We start from the raw sequence: 13,867 nt of genomic DNA, 5'->3' as shown, positions 1-13,867 counted from the left end.
GGGGAGAGAAAATAGAGGAAAAACAAAGTTAACAAACAGGAAGAAATCACAATCAGAATGAGCAAGTAGAGCATGTTACCATGTTTACACTAGAATCAGGAACAATGAGCATGAACTTTTCACAAACCACGATCACTTTGTGTCAAGGGCAAGTTTACTTTTGGTTTTTAATGTACTCTTCTCATTCTCTTTATATGGAAAACATGCGATGAAGTTAACCTAAGTTCAAATTGGACAAAGGCAAGAAAACTCAGGATATGAGAAATAAATGCTGAAGATATAAGCAACAAGGCACAGACAGTTACTAACAATATAAAGCAACCTTTAAAAGCACTCCTCTCAGGAATGTGCATAGCATATCATTACATTATTAAACCAAAAGTACCAAAAGTAGACTCAAATGTTGCTAAGATTAACATCAGTTTCCATGTGAATACCACAACTCCCTTCTCTGTATAACATATCACTCAAGACCAATTGCTGACCACCCTGCATCACCTCACATGCTTGGTTTGACATTGAGACGAGTTGCTATCTTCTGACCAAGAGACCTGTCACACTACATCCCATAGAAAACTTCGTTCAGAATTCACGTCATTAATGCCAAAGGTTAATGAACTTAGCACAGAAATGAATCAACTGATAGAGCTCTCCATGGGAGGTTGTTGGATATAGATGTAGCAAGGATGAGTATGAATAGCAGGAGATGGGATGAAGACTAACCTGAGACCAGTAGGAGATCCAAATGGTCCGGATTTCATAGGTGACCCTAGGGTCAGACAATGCCTCAACCCATCTGCAGATGAAACGCTCTTGCCTGGAAAGAAATTAGCTCATGAGCTCGGTGTAATAGGTATGCATAACTGAGGATGAAATTTCATATAGATGTGCAAACCTGTCGGGAGCCCAAGAGCGGTATCTCTCTCCAGGCTGCTTGAAGTTGTTCTCCTTGTGAATTACACACTGAAGTTACCAGTAGAGAATAACATTAGTTAACCCTCTTAACCACCAGGGAAACATTGTTATTTTTGTTAAACTAATACAGCTTTCTGAAACATTGTATGCTCTTTCCTCACATACTCAACTCGTATGTTTAGGGCAACTGAGGAAAAGGCATCATAATTTTCCATGAGTGAAAGGGGAAAAAAAAAAAAACATCTTTTCTTCAATGTCCTATCTATCTTATAACTCTGTCAGAGATAGATACTCAGACTTGACACAACAGAAAAAAAAAAAAAAAAAAAAAATTGTTGGACAGTTAATATTGAATTATATTCAGTTCAAGTTAATGAAGCATATTTATTTCTAGTTGCAGTTTGAATAGCTTTCTTTAGGGTATAGAAGAAGTATAACAATTTATTATCTTGGGAAAATATGACAAGGTTGTCATCTAGAGACTCTAGACAAATCTATGTTGACAGGCACTCACTTTCTCACGCCTTCCAGTAAGAATGCGGAATGGTATTGGGAACCTCTCAGCATGCCGAACAGGATCATACCTCGAAGGGAAGTAATTCACCTGCAAAACAACACAAAACATGAACATGAAGGCGTATAACAGTGGAATCTGAAGACTAACCCCAGAAAAAAGTGACGCATGAAAAATTAAAAACTACCTCCTCATCCCTGTGCATGAAATTCATGAATCCATCATGATGGTTATTGTGATGAGCACACTTGGGAGCATTAGCTGGAAGCATCAGGTAGTTTGGCCCCAGACGGTGTCTCTGTGTGTCTGCATAAGAGAAAATCCTTGTCTGGAGCAGCTTGTCATCTGAGTAATAGATTCCAGGAACCACAATTGCTGGGCAGAAGGCAAGCTGCTCATTCTCTGCAAAGAAGTTATCAATATTCTTGTTCAAGACCATGCGTCCAACTGGCTGTAGAGGCAAGATGTCTTCTGGCCATGTCTTGGTGACATCAAGTGGGTCAAAATCAAACCTATCCTCATGATCAGGATCAATGGTCTGAATAAAAAGCTTCCACTCTGGATAGTTTCCAGCAGCAATTGAATCATAAAGGTCCTTGGTGGCATGGCTGTGGTTGTTGCCTCCAACGATCACAGCCTCATCCTCCAACAAACACTTCACTCCACATGTTGGTCTCCAGTGGAACTTGACATAGCGAGCTTTTCCTTCCTTGTTGATAAGAGTGTAGGTATTGACACCAGAACCATCCATGTGCCTGTAGTCTGCTGGCACGCCAACATCATCAAACAGAAAGGTGAACATGTGCAAGCTCTCAGGATGGTGGGAAAAGAAATCCACGATCCTCCAATTCTCCTGGATGTGAGACTTTGGGTTTGGTTTGAGGGCATGGACCATGTCGGGGAACTTTATCCCATCACGGACGAAGAACACAGGGAAGTTATTTCCAACAAGATCGAAATTACCCTGAGGCCAATAAACAATTGCAGAAACTTCAATTTTGAAATCATTAGCTCTTGGTCTTATTAAAAAAAAATCAAAATCATCCTTAAATCTGATATAAATTTCAAAATTTTGGAATCACAAGCATCAAGATCTCAGGGAAAGTATAAAATAGTTTCCATCCTACAAATATTTAAACTGAGCATAAGGAAAATGTTATCATTGTTTTAATAAATGTATATGTGCTTTTATATGTAGATGTGCCTTGAGTTTAGAAATAAAGATGCAATTACTTGAAACTCAAAGTTGCTTACAGAAAAAATATACATATCTTACTGCAAATAGTGTGCCTGTATTTTGCCAAATTACTATGATTAACATGTGATATGAGATAACTACCAAAGTATGCTCACCAAGAAGCCTTTCTTTTCATGACTGGTAGGATTTTATAGTGGTCACTTTAGATGAACAAAACCAGTGGTATGGCAATGATAGCATGGAAACCATTTAATTTCTGTGATAGCTATGAAAAATTACTACACTAGACAAGATGGCAGACAGATATAACATAATCAGTTCCAATATCCACAGTAACACAAAATTAAGCATCAGATATGGCAGAAAAGGAAAATGAGAATTAGGGCTAGCTCAATAACAACAAGAAGTTTAGCACAAGAAAGAAAAGAAATAAAGACATCCAAGTACTATGATAATAAAATTAAAGCATAAACAAAATGACAAAAATAAAACATTTAAACCAATGCTGAAGCATTTTCATGATTTTGCAGCTAAGGCAACAGATAGTGCATGAACAGACAAGCCCAGCTACCTCTCTTGTGTAGAATTTCACAGCAAAACCTCGCGGGTCTCTCAAGGTTTCAGGACTCCCACGCTCATGAATAACGGTTGAAAAGCGAACAATGACTGGAGTCTGGACCCCTGGAGCATGGAGAAAATCCGCACATGTGAGGTGAGAAACATCATGAGTGACCTCAAAGAACCCCTTGGCACTAGCTCCTCTTGCATGAACAACACGTTCTGGAATGCGCTCTCTATCAAACTGAGCAAGCTTTTCAATGACATGATAATCCTCAAGGAGAATAGGTCCTACAAATGAAAACAATGTCAGCAATATGGAACCATACTACCACCAAGAAACTGCAAAATATAATATAAAAACAGAAACAACTGCTCCAATTATTGCACCAGATTTACTTCATACTTGTATAACCATTATCAGTACACCAAACTCTATTAGTTATGGTCGGCATCAATCTACATAAATTAATCAGCAAGCCATTCCCCAACTATTTAAGGTTTACAATCAGGTAAATTAAATTTTCTTGAGTTTATCAACCTGAGCCAATCTGAATCATGCCATACCGACCAGTACGACCCAAAATCGAAGTGCATACCATACTGTACTAACCCACACCATCCAGTTTTGGATGGTACCATGATACAAAGTGAGAAAAAGGGTCAGAAGTTGTCTCGATATGCGGTGCATACTATACTGTCTGTAATGTACCAAACCAGTTAATGTGCTAGTACAGACCTTACTCCGTAGACTAAATTAAGAGCACCAATGAAACAACTATTAGTAAGAACAGTAAGTTTATATTTTCCACAAAGATAAGTCCTTTGCAAGCATCTTTAAAAAATATAAAATCTAGAATAGACAGCCGAAAATACTATCTTGCATTTCAACTCACAAACACTTTATGAGCACTAAATCATCATCAAAAGATTTGGAAACAGCAAAGTTGAGGTGGTTGTTAAGTTGTATTTAGAGATGAGAAAATATCAAACCTCCAATGACCATAATCTATACCATAACTGTTGAAATATATATTCTTTAGCAGAACCAAGACATTATATAAAAGCGTCAATCTTTTAGTGTTTTCAAAACCATATTAAGTAAAGTTGATGCCTCTATGTTGGGTGGATGTCTGGCCAGGATACCACCTCCTAAGATCCTTTCAGTACCACGCGATGCAGCAGGAAGAAAGAAGAAACAAAACAAAAGGAAAAACAATCAAAATACGTGGATCAGCCACAAAAAAGGGCTCGCCTCCACGGGGCATGCAAACTTCACTATGAAAAGAAAATTTTACAAGAGGAGACCTCACCCTCAACCCTTGTACACCCAATTCTCTCTCACATGAAGTTCCCCTCACAAAAGCTCTCTCTCTCTTGGAGACCCCCCTGAACCCCTGAAGAGCCTGGCGACCGCTGTCCAGGAGCCTCCTGCTCCTTCTCTCACAGCACACCCGCGCCTCTCTCTCTCTTCACGCTGGTTCGTACGGCGGCGAGAAAACCCGAGCACCACCCTTCTGTTCGTTCTCAGGCCTTTTAAAGGCTTAAACTAGACTTAAAACATGATTAGAAAAGGGTTAGGAATCCTAAACAAAGCCAAAAACCCCTCCGGACCGTTGGATCAAGACCGGGATCTCTCTGGGCCATCCGATCGCGCTCCGGTCCACGGAATAGGGTCGTGGACCGCGAGAAACGTGTGGGAATCGCCCACGCGGTCCACAGATCGGCCAGTGGACCACCTGGTCCACGGTGGACCGGGGCAAGGGCCAGCAGGCCCGCTGGCCTAAGCCGGCCCGCGCGCGCGCGCCTGGGCCGCGCGCCCGCGTGCGCCTGGGCCGCGCGCCCCGGCCTGGGCCGCGCGCCCCGCTGGGCAGCGCACCCGCCTGGGCCGCAGGCCCCCCCGCACGCGGGCCTGGGTCGCGCGTCCCGCGCGCCGCCGCCGTCCGCCGCCGGTCGCCAGCGGTCCTCCGCCGCCTCGATTTTCGTGCCATCTTCGAAAGCTCGTATCTTCTCCATCCGAGCTCCGATTCAGGTGATCTTGGTCTCGTTGGACTCCGTTTTTCGCCGCGAACCTCGCTGTGGGCTCAATGTGGGCTGAATCTCGAGGCGTCAAATCCTAACAATCTCCACATCGACTCGATATTCGGCCTCCTCCAAACTCCGAGAGCTTCTGGATCTCCTCGCCCCCATGCCCTGGGGCAATCGCCTGCTGATCATGGATGGGCAAACATGGGAGTCGAGCCAGGCTGCTCGATCCCATCTCCGTCGTATGCTGTGCTCCTCCTGACCTGAGACCTGCTCGGGGCATCATCCTGCGGCAATAGGAATCTTACCTTGCGACGTCGCCTCTCGTCCTCCCGAGTCTCCTGTCTCGTACCCGATCCGCCTCCTGGAGCTCCACCTCGCTCTGGGCTCCACCTGGCTCCCGATGCTCCACCTCGCACTGGGCTCCCTGCCAGGTAATAATGTCCTCTACTCCCCTTCTTCCCCTCCAGCACAATCCTATCGCCGCGTAGCACCCTCAGGATTCCTCCACCAGCTACCGTCCTGTAGCCTCTCGAATCCAGTCTGCTAAGTGAGATAAGATTCCGTCTGAAATCGGGTATGTATCGGACCTCCCCCAATCTCCTCACTGCACCGTCATGTGTCCTCCAGCTGACCGTTCCAATGCCTCTGATCGCACAGCTCGATCCATTTGGCAGATATACAGTGCTCTCACTGTTCTCCAAGGAGTCAAACTGCTCCTCTCTGCAACACACATGATAGGGGCATGCAGAATCTAATATCCACTGCTGGGAAGAAGTAGATACCTCGTCAGATATCTCCAAGACATCTCCATCTGAATCGCTGCCGGCCGTCGCTACAGCAGCCACCGTCCGATTTTTCAGTTGAGGGCAATCTCTGGCTAGATGCCCCAACTCCTCACACCGGTAACACCTGGTTTTGCTCAAGTCCCTCCTGGACTTAGACCGCCCTCGATGCGATCTCCTGTCGCTCCGTCTACCGCCTCCTGCACCTCCAGAAGTCATCAAAGCTGAGCTATCGACACCTGAGCTCGAAGCTGGGTTCTCCCTCCTGAGAGCCTCGTTCTGGAGTATCGCCGCGGTGACCTCGTCCATCTTGATAGTGCTCTTCCCCACTAGAAGAGCAGTCACCAAGGACTCGTACGAAGAAGGAAGCGACGCCAGCAAAACCAGCGCCCTGGTCTTCTCCTCAACGTTCTCGCCAACACTGAGAAGGTCGGTGAGGATCTTCTGGAAGTGGCTCAGATGCTCCTGCACGCTCTGTCCCTCAGTCATCCGCAGTTGGTAAAACTGCCTCCAGAGGAAAAGAGTGTTGGTGAGAGACTTCGCCATGTACAACTCCTCGAGCTTCGACCACAGCACCGTCAGGGAAGTCTCGCTCAGCACATGGATCACCACCTCATCCGCCAGGTACATGCGGATGGTACTCACCGCCTGCATCTGTAGCCGTTTCCAATCCCGCACCTCCATGGTGGTCGGTTTCTCATCGCACAAGAGAGCTTCGATCAACCCCTGTTGGATGAGCACGTCCTTCACCTTTGCCTGCCACAAGGAGAAATTGCTCTTACCATCAAACTGGTTGATCTCCATCTTGATTGTTCCTGTTTTCTCCATCTTCAGTCTTGCTCACCATCACTGCAATCTGCGTCCTTGTACCACCTTGCTCTGATACCACTTGTTGGGTGGATGTCTGGCCAGGACACCACCTCCCAAGATCCTTTCAGTACCATGCGATGCAGCAGGAAGAAAGAAGAAACAAAACAAAAGGAAAAACAATCAAAATACGTGGATCAGCCACAAAAAAGGGCTCGCCTCCACGGGGCATGCAAACTTCACTATGAAAAGAAAATTTTACAAGAGGAGACCTCACCCTCAACCCTTGTACACCCAATTCTCTCTCACATGAAGTTCCCCTCACAAAAGCTCTCTCTCTCTTGGAGACCCCCCAGAACCCCTGAAGAGTCTGACGACCGCTGTCCAGGAGCCTCCTGCTCCTTCTCTCACAGCACACCCGCGCCTCTCTCTCTCTTCACGCTGGTTCGTACGGCGGCGAGAAAACCCGAGCACCACCCTTCTGTTCGTTCTCAGGCCTTTTAAAGGCTTAAACTAGACTTAAAACATGATTAGAAAAGGGTTAGGAATCCTAAACAAAGCCAAAAACCCCTCCGGACCGTTGGATCAAGACCGGGATCTCTCTGGGCCATCCGATCGCGCTCCGGTCCACGGAATAGGGCCGTGGACCGCGAGAAATGCGTGGGAATCGCCCACGCGGTCCACAGACCGGCCCGTGGACCACCTGGTCCACGGTGGACCGGGGCAAGGGCCAGCAGGCCCGCTGGCCTGGGCCGGCCCGCGCGCGCGCGCCTGGGCCGCGCGCCCCGGCCTGGGCCACAGGCCCCCCTCGCGCGCGGGCCTGGGTCGCGCGCCGCCGCCTGCGGCCGCGCCTCCGCCGTCCGCCGCCGGTCGCCGGCGGTCCTCCGCCGCCTCGATTTTCGTGCCATCTTCGAAAGCTCGTATCTTCTCCATCCGAGCTCCGATTCAGGTGATCTTGGTCTCGTTGGACTCCGTTTTTCGCCGCGAACCTCGCTGTGGGCTCAATGTGGGCTGAATCTCGAGGCGTCAAATCCTAACACTCTATGATAGTTGATGATTCTGGTTGTCTGTTTGTAAGAGGATCTTTCACTTACATAATAATTTAAAAAAAAAAACACTTCGCCATTATTACAGTTATTGAAAGAATATAAGTTAGCAAGATGATTAACTACACAAGTAAATTTTCTAAACATAGCCACTAAGAAAGCACACTAAAATATAATATTTTGACAGAAATTCTTGGTGTTTCCCCTTATCCCTGCACAGCTTGTCTTTGCACCTAGGATATCATGTATTGATGCAAGAAGAAAGGTAAATATCATGAATGGAAATGAAATGACATTTTCAAATTGCTTTATCTGCAATATCCCTTTCTAAAAAAAATGAAAAGAAAAGGATTCTGACCTTTGGTACTAAATGCATAATGGTAGAAGTTAACAAAGATTTTTGTTTATGAGAAGCATTTCATCAATATAACTGAAAGCGAATTTATGTTAACCTCCACTGGTTTTGTTCAATGCACAAAGCTGATTCACCATATTTAAACTCCAATATAACGAACTAATTAATCCATCAGATTGTTGAGTTCCACGAAGGTACAAACTGCCAATTTTGTGCAATCACATAAAATTAACAAAAATAATAAACAACAAATAGATAATAAATTCCAATTTTTCCCAAGAAAAACAACAGATATCTCCACCTGCAACATTATATGCAGCATCATGGAAAGGAAAGAAGAAAAGCTCACAAAACCGGATCGCAAAGATTAATTCAGCCAACAAGTACATCTGGAAAAAAACAGAAGAAAAAGATAGATCAAACAAATAAGGAGAAAAAAAGGTATTACCCCGGTTTCCAACAGTGAGCGAGGAATTGTTATTCCAAACAGGGGCACCAGAGTTGGTGGTCCAAAAGGGAGAATTGTTGGCACTCGAAGGGCGAAACTGCAACAAACCAGAATATCATAAGGATGTGGCAATCAAACAAATACTTCGATTAAAAACAACCCAAGAACCAAAAATCCACTTCTCAACATATAAAAACTTAAACCTTTTTTTTTTTTTTTTTGAGCCGATAAAGATGATTGAGTTTTAATGAAAAGGTGATTCGCAAACAATCTTCAAAAGACAAAAAGGTTATAATGAAAAGGAAATATAACAATTAAGCAAAAAAAATCAACTCTTTGGGGGTAGTAAAAATGTCAAACACATTACGTACTTCCAAGTAAACATTAGAAATTACAAGGTTAATTTAAATCTCTAAACGATTCCAAACACCATAGCCAAAGGATGAAAACAATCTAGATAAAAGGAAAGTTAGAATGAAAAAAAAAATACCAGTAAGAAAAAGAAAAATCGAACATTTGGAGCTAATCAATTCATAAAAAGATCAATAACTCATTCTTAATTCCAATAAAAACAATAGAAATCACGAGATAAATTCTCTTTTTTTCTTTTTAATTGAAGTGAGGATTACAATCATGAGAAAAATTCAAACTTCTACAAGATTCCACGAACCATAACAACAGAACAAGCAAAGAAACAAAAACTGAAAGAAACTAGCCACCACCAGCTGGAGATAGGATCAAAAAAAACAAAGCCAGCTAGATAATCTTCTTTGAACTATTTTCCAAATTAAAAAAAAAAAAAAAGATTACCTTGTATGGATCCATGGAGGTATAGCAGAGATTAGATTGTCCCTCTCTCTCTGGCTGGATGCCGGGGGTCTCTCCTTTCGCGTGGTCTGCGATTTCGTCCGCGAGCTTCTCAAACCCGGAGATGGAGGGATTTATAGAAATCGAGGAAGGTGGGCGTTTGGCGCGTAAGTTTTGGGCCGGGGCCCCACCAGCAAAGATTGGAGCACACCGTCGCTCCACCCACTCGTATCGAACGGGCGCTACGGTGTCTGTATATATAAACCGGGAAATCGTACCGAGAATGATTAATGATACAACCCTTGGTTTTGATTCAGATTTTTCGGAAACTGGATAAATTTCCGATATCTCGTGAGTTTCTAGAATCGGGTTCCGGTGAATCTGGGGAGCGCTCCGATGGACTTATCCATTGGAGCCGGTTCAGATTGTGAAAAGAAAAAATGAATTGATTTCTAAGATAAGTTCATGAATGTTGGTGAAAGATCTTGTATGCTTGTTAGTTTTTGAAGAAAACAAGTTTTCTATAATTTTTCTTGTAACAAACACAAAATTATTGGTTTTTAAGTTGCATCCCTTTGCTAAGTCCTTGTTGAATGAGTCTCCAAGCTTTCTCAAATATCAAGTTTATTTATACTTATTAACTTTTTATAAATTTTACCGTATGATCATCTTTTGTAAAAAGGCAGGATGGATGGATGCTTTATTGAATATTGGAGTGGAGGCTATACCAAATCTAGGCACCATGTCAAAAACAACAACTTCAGTAACTATACCAAGTTTATGATAATTTGCATTGCCAATTTAGTTACAAGCTAAACATTTAAGGATTACAAATAATGATGCAATATCTTGTTAGTGATAGTAGCGTCTTCTATTTCCAACCATTACTTCTCTCAAGCTTGTGTTTCTAACAATAAATATACAAAATATTAATTATCTTTAATATAGGGGATCCAAATTCACGATTCAAAAGATATTGAGCATAATCTACACCATAGAAATATCTATAAACTAAAACTCATATATTTTAATAGTCTATAACTTATGCATCAAGATGATGCAAAATAAACAATATCAACTATATCAGCATGGTAGCATACATAGTAGGGCATATAAATTAAAAATATACATTATATATCATGATCTACATATCTTAAAATAAGATAGATTTCAATTAAGTAGGGTTGATTATTAGATTTTAATAAAACATACTATCATGTTATCATTTCAACACCTACTTGATGATTGGCTTAAAGACCACCAAAATAAATGCATTTTGGTTTTTAGACATATTTCCTAGTGTAGATCATGTTCAAGAGCAACTATGAACGGAAGATATTTATCAAAAGATGGAGTACCACCGTAATGCTCAAAGAAAAACAGCAGAACCAGCTATTCAAGCCATGAAGTCTACATTTTAATAGTAGAAATATATTAATCATCTTATATTATTCATTGTTCTTGTTTTTTTTTCTTATTTATACTAAAAGTGCCATTTACAAGCATTAAGATAGTTCTAAGATAATATAAAAGAACTATAGATTTGTTGTTGGGCTAGGTTAAGCATTTACTATTTTGGATGGTTAGACTTGCATACAACCACATCCTCACAAAATGTTCCACCAGCAAGATTCTTGACTATATCATTCATAATTGGAAATACGAGGTCGGCCTAGAAAAACTAATCCTTTGAGCCTTTGATCATAATCTTTTATCCACATTAGGATATTGTTGCCTATCCATCTATGAGATGTTCTGTACATATCCTTCTCCATAACCATATGCCATTTATTCAACTCTTGTTTGATGCACCAACTAAAATGACAACATCTTTTTATGAGACAATAATCAACGCTAACATGAATTCTCCTAATGTTCAATTCATGAGATGTCTATGTCTGTTTATGTTTCCATATTGTTAGTTTTATTACTTAAGATGTTGTAGAGCTTGCATCTTTTGAAGAGGAGAGAATTATATGATTTGTAAGTTGTTTCTCATTTGTATTTGTATGTTTGATACATAGTTTGGTCATTTATAAAATCAATCATAAAATTTACCGAATAAATGAGGATATCTTGGTAATACAAAATAAAAAGAATAGTCTCGTCTGGTGGGGAAAAAAAAAATACCATACAAGTTCCACATGAGGGTGCTCAGAATCAAACCAGCAAAACCTACGAATTGTTCGGAATTATCGCGATAAAATGGAGATACACAAGACGCACTGGTTAGGATGGTAAGTTTATGAAGGGATAGTAGGCTTATAAAACGACAAAGGTCTCTAATTCTAAAATTTTTTCTTTTTATAAATTTTTATGAACGTCATCCCGTCATGGCTTCTTATCTCTTTTGGGCATTTCCACAACCACTTCTAGACACATATCCATTCTGACGTGTTCTCATCCTCCAACTGCCACGCGTCAGCTAGGATTCTTGGAGTATGTGCTCTTCTTCGGAGGATAGGGAGAGGGGGGAGATGATGGGACACAGGATAAGGAAGCTGGGCCACTCAAGTAGAATTCAGATGCCACGACAGCAACAAATTAGCTAAATAGAACAAAAATGGTCACAAGAGCAAGATATGGTGACCGGTGACTCGATGAGTTTCCAAAGGTCAGCAGCTAGAATAGCTATGTTTGTAAAGCACTTGATAGTTATTGTGATTTTTTTTCTTCTTCTTCTTTTTCTTCTTTTTTATTTTTGGCGGTATGGCAGGGTAAGTTTAAAAGTAGACAAATCATTTACATTAATAAGAGAAGACTAGGTTATTGTGTAGGCTTACATATATCCTAGTTCTTCAAAAAATTTAAAAAACTACTTTTTTATGGAGATTAGAAAGATTGTATTACTTTATTAACAAAAAATTAAGCATAATGACATGCAATATATATAACTCCCTTCCCAATAATTGACCTCATTGAGGTGAGTATTCGATGAATATTTCATTGATTTATTAATAGATGGCATAAGATTCTATTTGATTCAAGATTTTCTTTAAAAAATTGTATAAATTACTCCTTCTATCTTCATTTTTGGCAGATGTTCTCTCTTCTTTTTCTTTTAATCTCTAGCTATACTATTATAATTGAACCATCTTTGACCTCTTTTGTCTTAAAAGCTATAATAGTGCCCTTCTTGGTTTGTGAAAGCACCGGGGCGTGGGATCATAAGAATATTTTCTGTAGTGCACTGCATGTATCCATTATACTATAAATATTGGAGACTGAAATTAGATGGTTGGAACTAATCAAAATGAAATATTTTTAAAGGAGCGATATGGAAAAGCATGTCTTCTATTTTTATGGAAAGGCATGCCCTTAATTTCCTATCTTTATTCTCACTTACTAGCATGGGCTAGTTGTTGAATCAAAATAAAGCAACATTTGGCTACATAAGTAATTACCAAACAACTCCAGCGAACTATGAACCGGTTTGAAACAAATGGATTCACAACAATTCAATATGATTCAATCAAATAGATATGGCTCAGAACACAGTTCCAGCCTTATTTATTTATTTATTTATCATTTTAGTTTTGTGTTATTGTCATAGCACCAAAATGTATCAGTATAGATCAAAAAAATGATGATGCTAGACATACTTTGTATTTAGGTGAACTTATATCACTCTATATTTGCAAAATAATTATGTAGAGTCTTCGAAAATAATATTCTAAGAATAATATGATATTTAGTTTATAGGTATCAACAATGATGAAAACCAGTCATTATTGCCATAAAATAGCTGCAATACAGTAGGGAACAATTACATACTGACATCGGACTTTTGTATATGTATTAAAAAGTTACTATTTACTGTTACTCAAAAGATAGACGCCATACGAAGAAGACACTGGAGCATTGGTGTGCATGAATGGAGTCCACACGTTGGCCCAGGGACTGATCTGAAATTGGCTCGCTAGAGCCACAGGAAAGGTTAGTGGAGACTAGACTGCAATTGGGTGCAGTTGAAACCACCTCCATTCAATTTTTGTGGCCATTGTACACTCGAGCTATCTCGTATATTAGCAAATTGAGTGTAGCATGAAAATACTATCGAGAACAACAGCACATGATACTGACAGTTTTCCACAAAAGTTTTGTTTAGGGGGCAGCACCATGGCACCTGTCCCCTTTTTATTACCTCAAAAGTATTTTGTTGATAAATTACCCCAAAAAGATAACGAAACAATAGGGAATGCTTTACACCATAAGAACAATCCAAGATGAGAAGAGGGGTACAACAATCTAAGACTAGCCATAAAATGAATAAGATCCATGGGATCAAAAAATTTGATACATATAATATACTATCAACATGATGCATCTGATGTAAGATATAATTTATACAAAATCTCTTCTTTTAGAAAGAAATATCATTGTTTCCATTGGTCCTCACCTGTTAGATT

General features: G+C 40.9%; 1 protein-coding gene across 1 annotated transcript; it reads right to left on the bottom strand.

Moving 5' to 3' along the window:
• Nucleotides 1–301: 301 nt before the first annotated feature.
• LOC105033846 (catalase isozyme 1) lies at nt 302–11,619 on the bottom strand. The gene is made up of 9 exons (XM_010908788.4): nt 11,589–11,619; nt 9,462–9,709; nt 8,652–8,748; nt 3,199–3,476; nt 1,617–2,393; nt 1,430–1,519; nt 896–963; nt 724–817; nt 302–559 (listed from the first exon to the last, which is right to left on the bottom strand). The coding sequence occupies exons 1-9, from the start codon at nt 11,602–11,604 to the stop codon at nt 500–502; spliced, it is 1,728 nt and encodes a 575-aa protein (XP_010907090.2). The 5' UTR covers nt 11,605–11,619; the 3' UTR covers nt 302–499.
• Nucleotides 11,620–13,867: the final 2,248 nt, after the last annotated feature.

Source organism: Elaeis guineensis, chromosome 11 (genome assembly GCF_000442705.2).
Source record: "Elaeis guineensis isolate ETL-2024a chromosome 11, EG11, whole genome shotgun sequence".
Classification (NCBI taxonomy): domain Eukaryota; kingdom Viridiplantae; phylum Streptophyta; class Magnoliopsida; order Arecales; family Arecaceae; genus Elaeis; species Elaeis guineensis.
This window is presented reverse-complemented; position numbering and strand designations above follow the sequence as displayed.

Excerpts from the sequence above, each read along its gene's own strand:
- LOC105033846 (XM_010908788.4), bottom strand. Across the intron at positions 3,477-8,651 it reads GCTCACTGTTGGAAACCGGG|GACCTATTCTCCTTGAGGAT; the intron begins GTAATACCTTTT and ends TTTCATTTGTAG. Across the intron at positions 560-723 it reads GGATCTCCTACTGGTCTCAG|TGTGACAGGTCTCTTGGTCA; the intron begins GTTAGTCTTCAT and ends TATGGGATGTAG.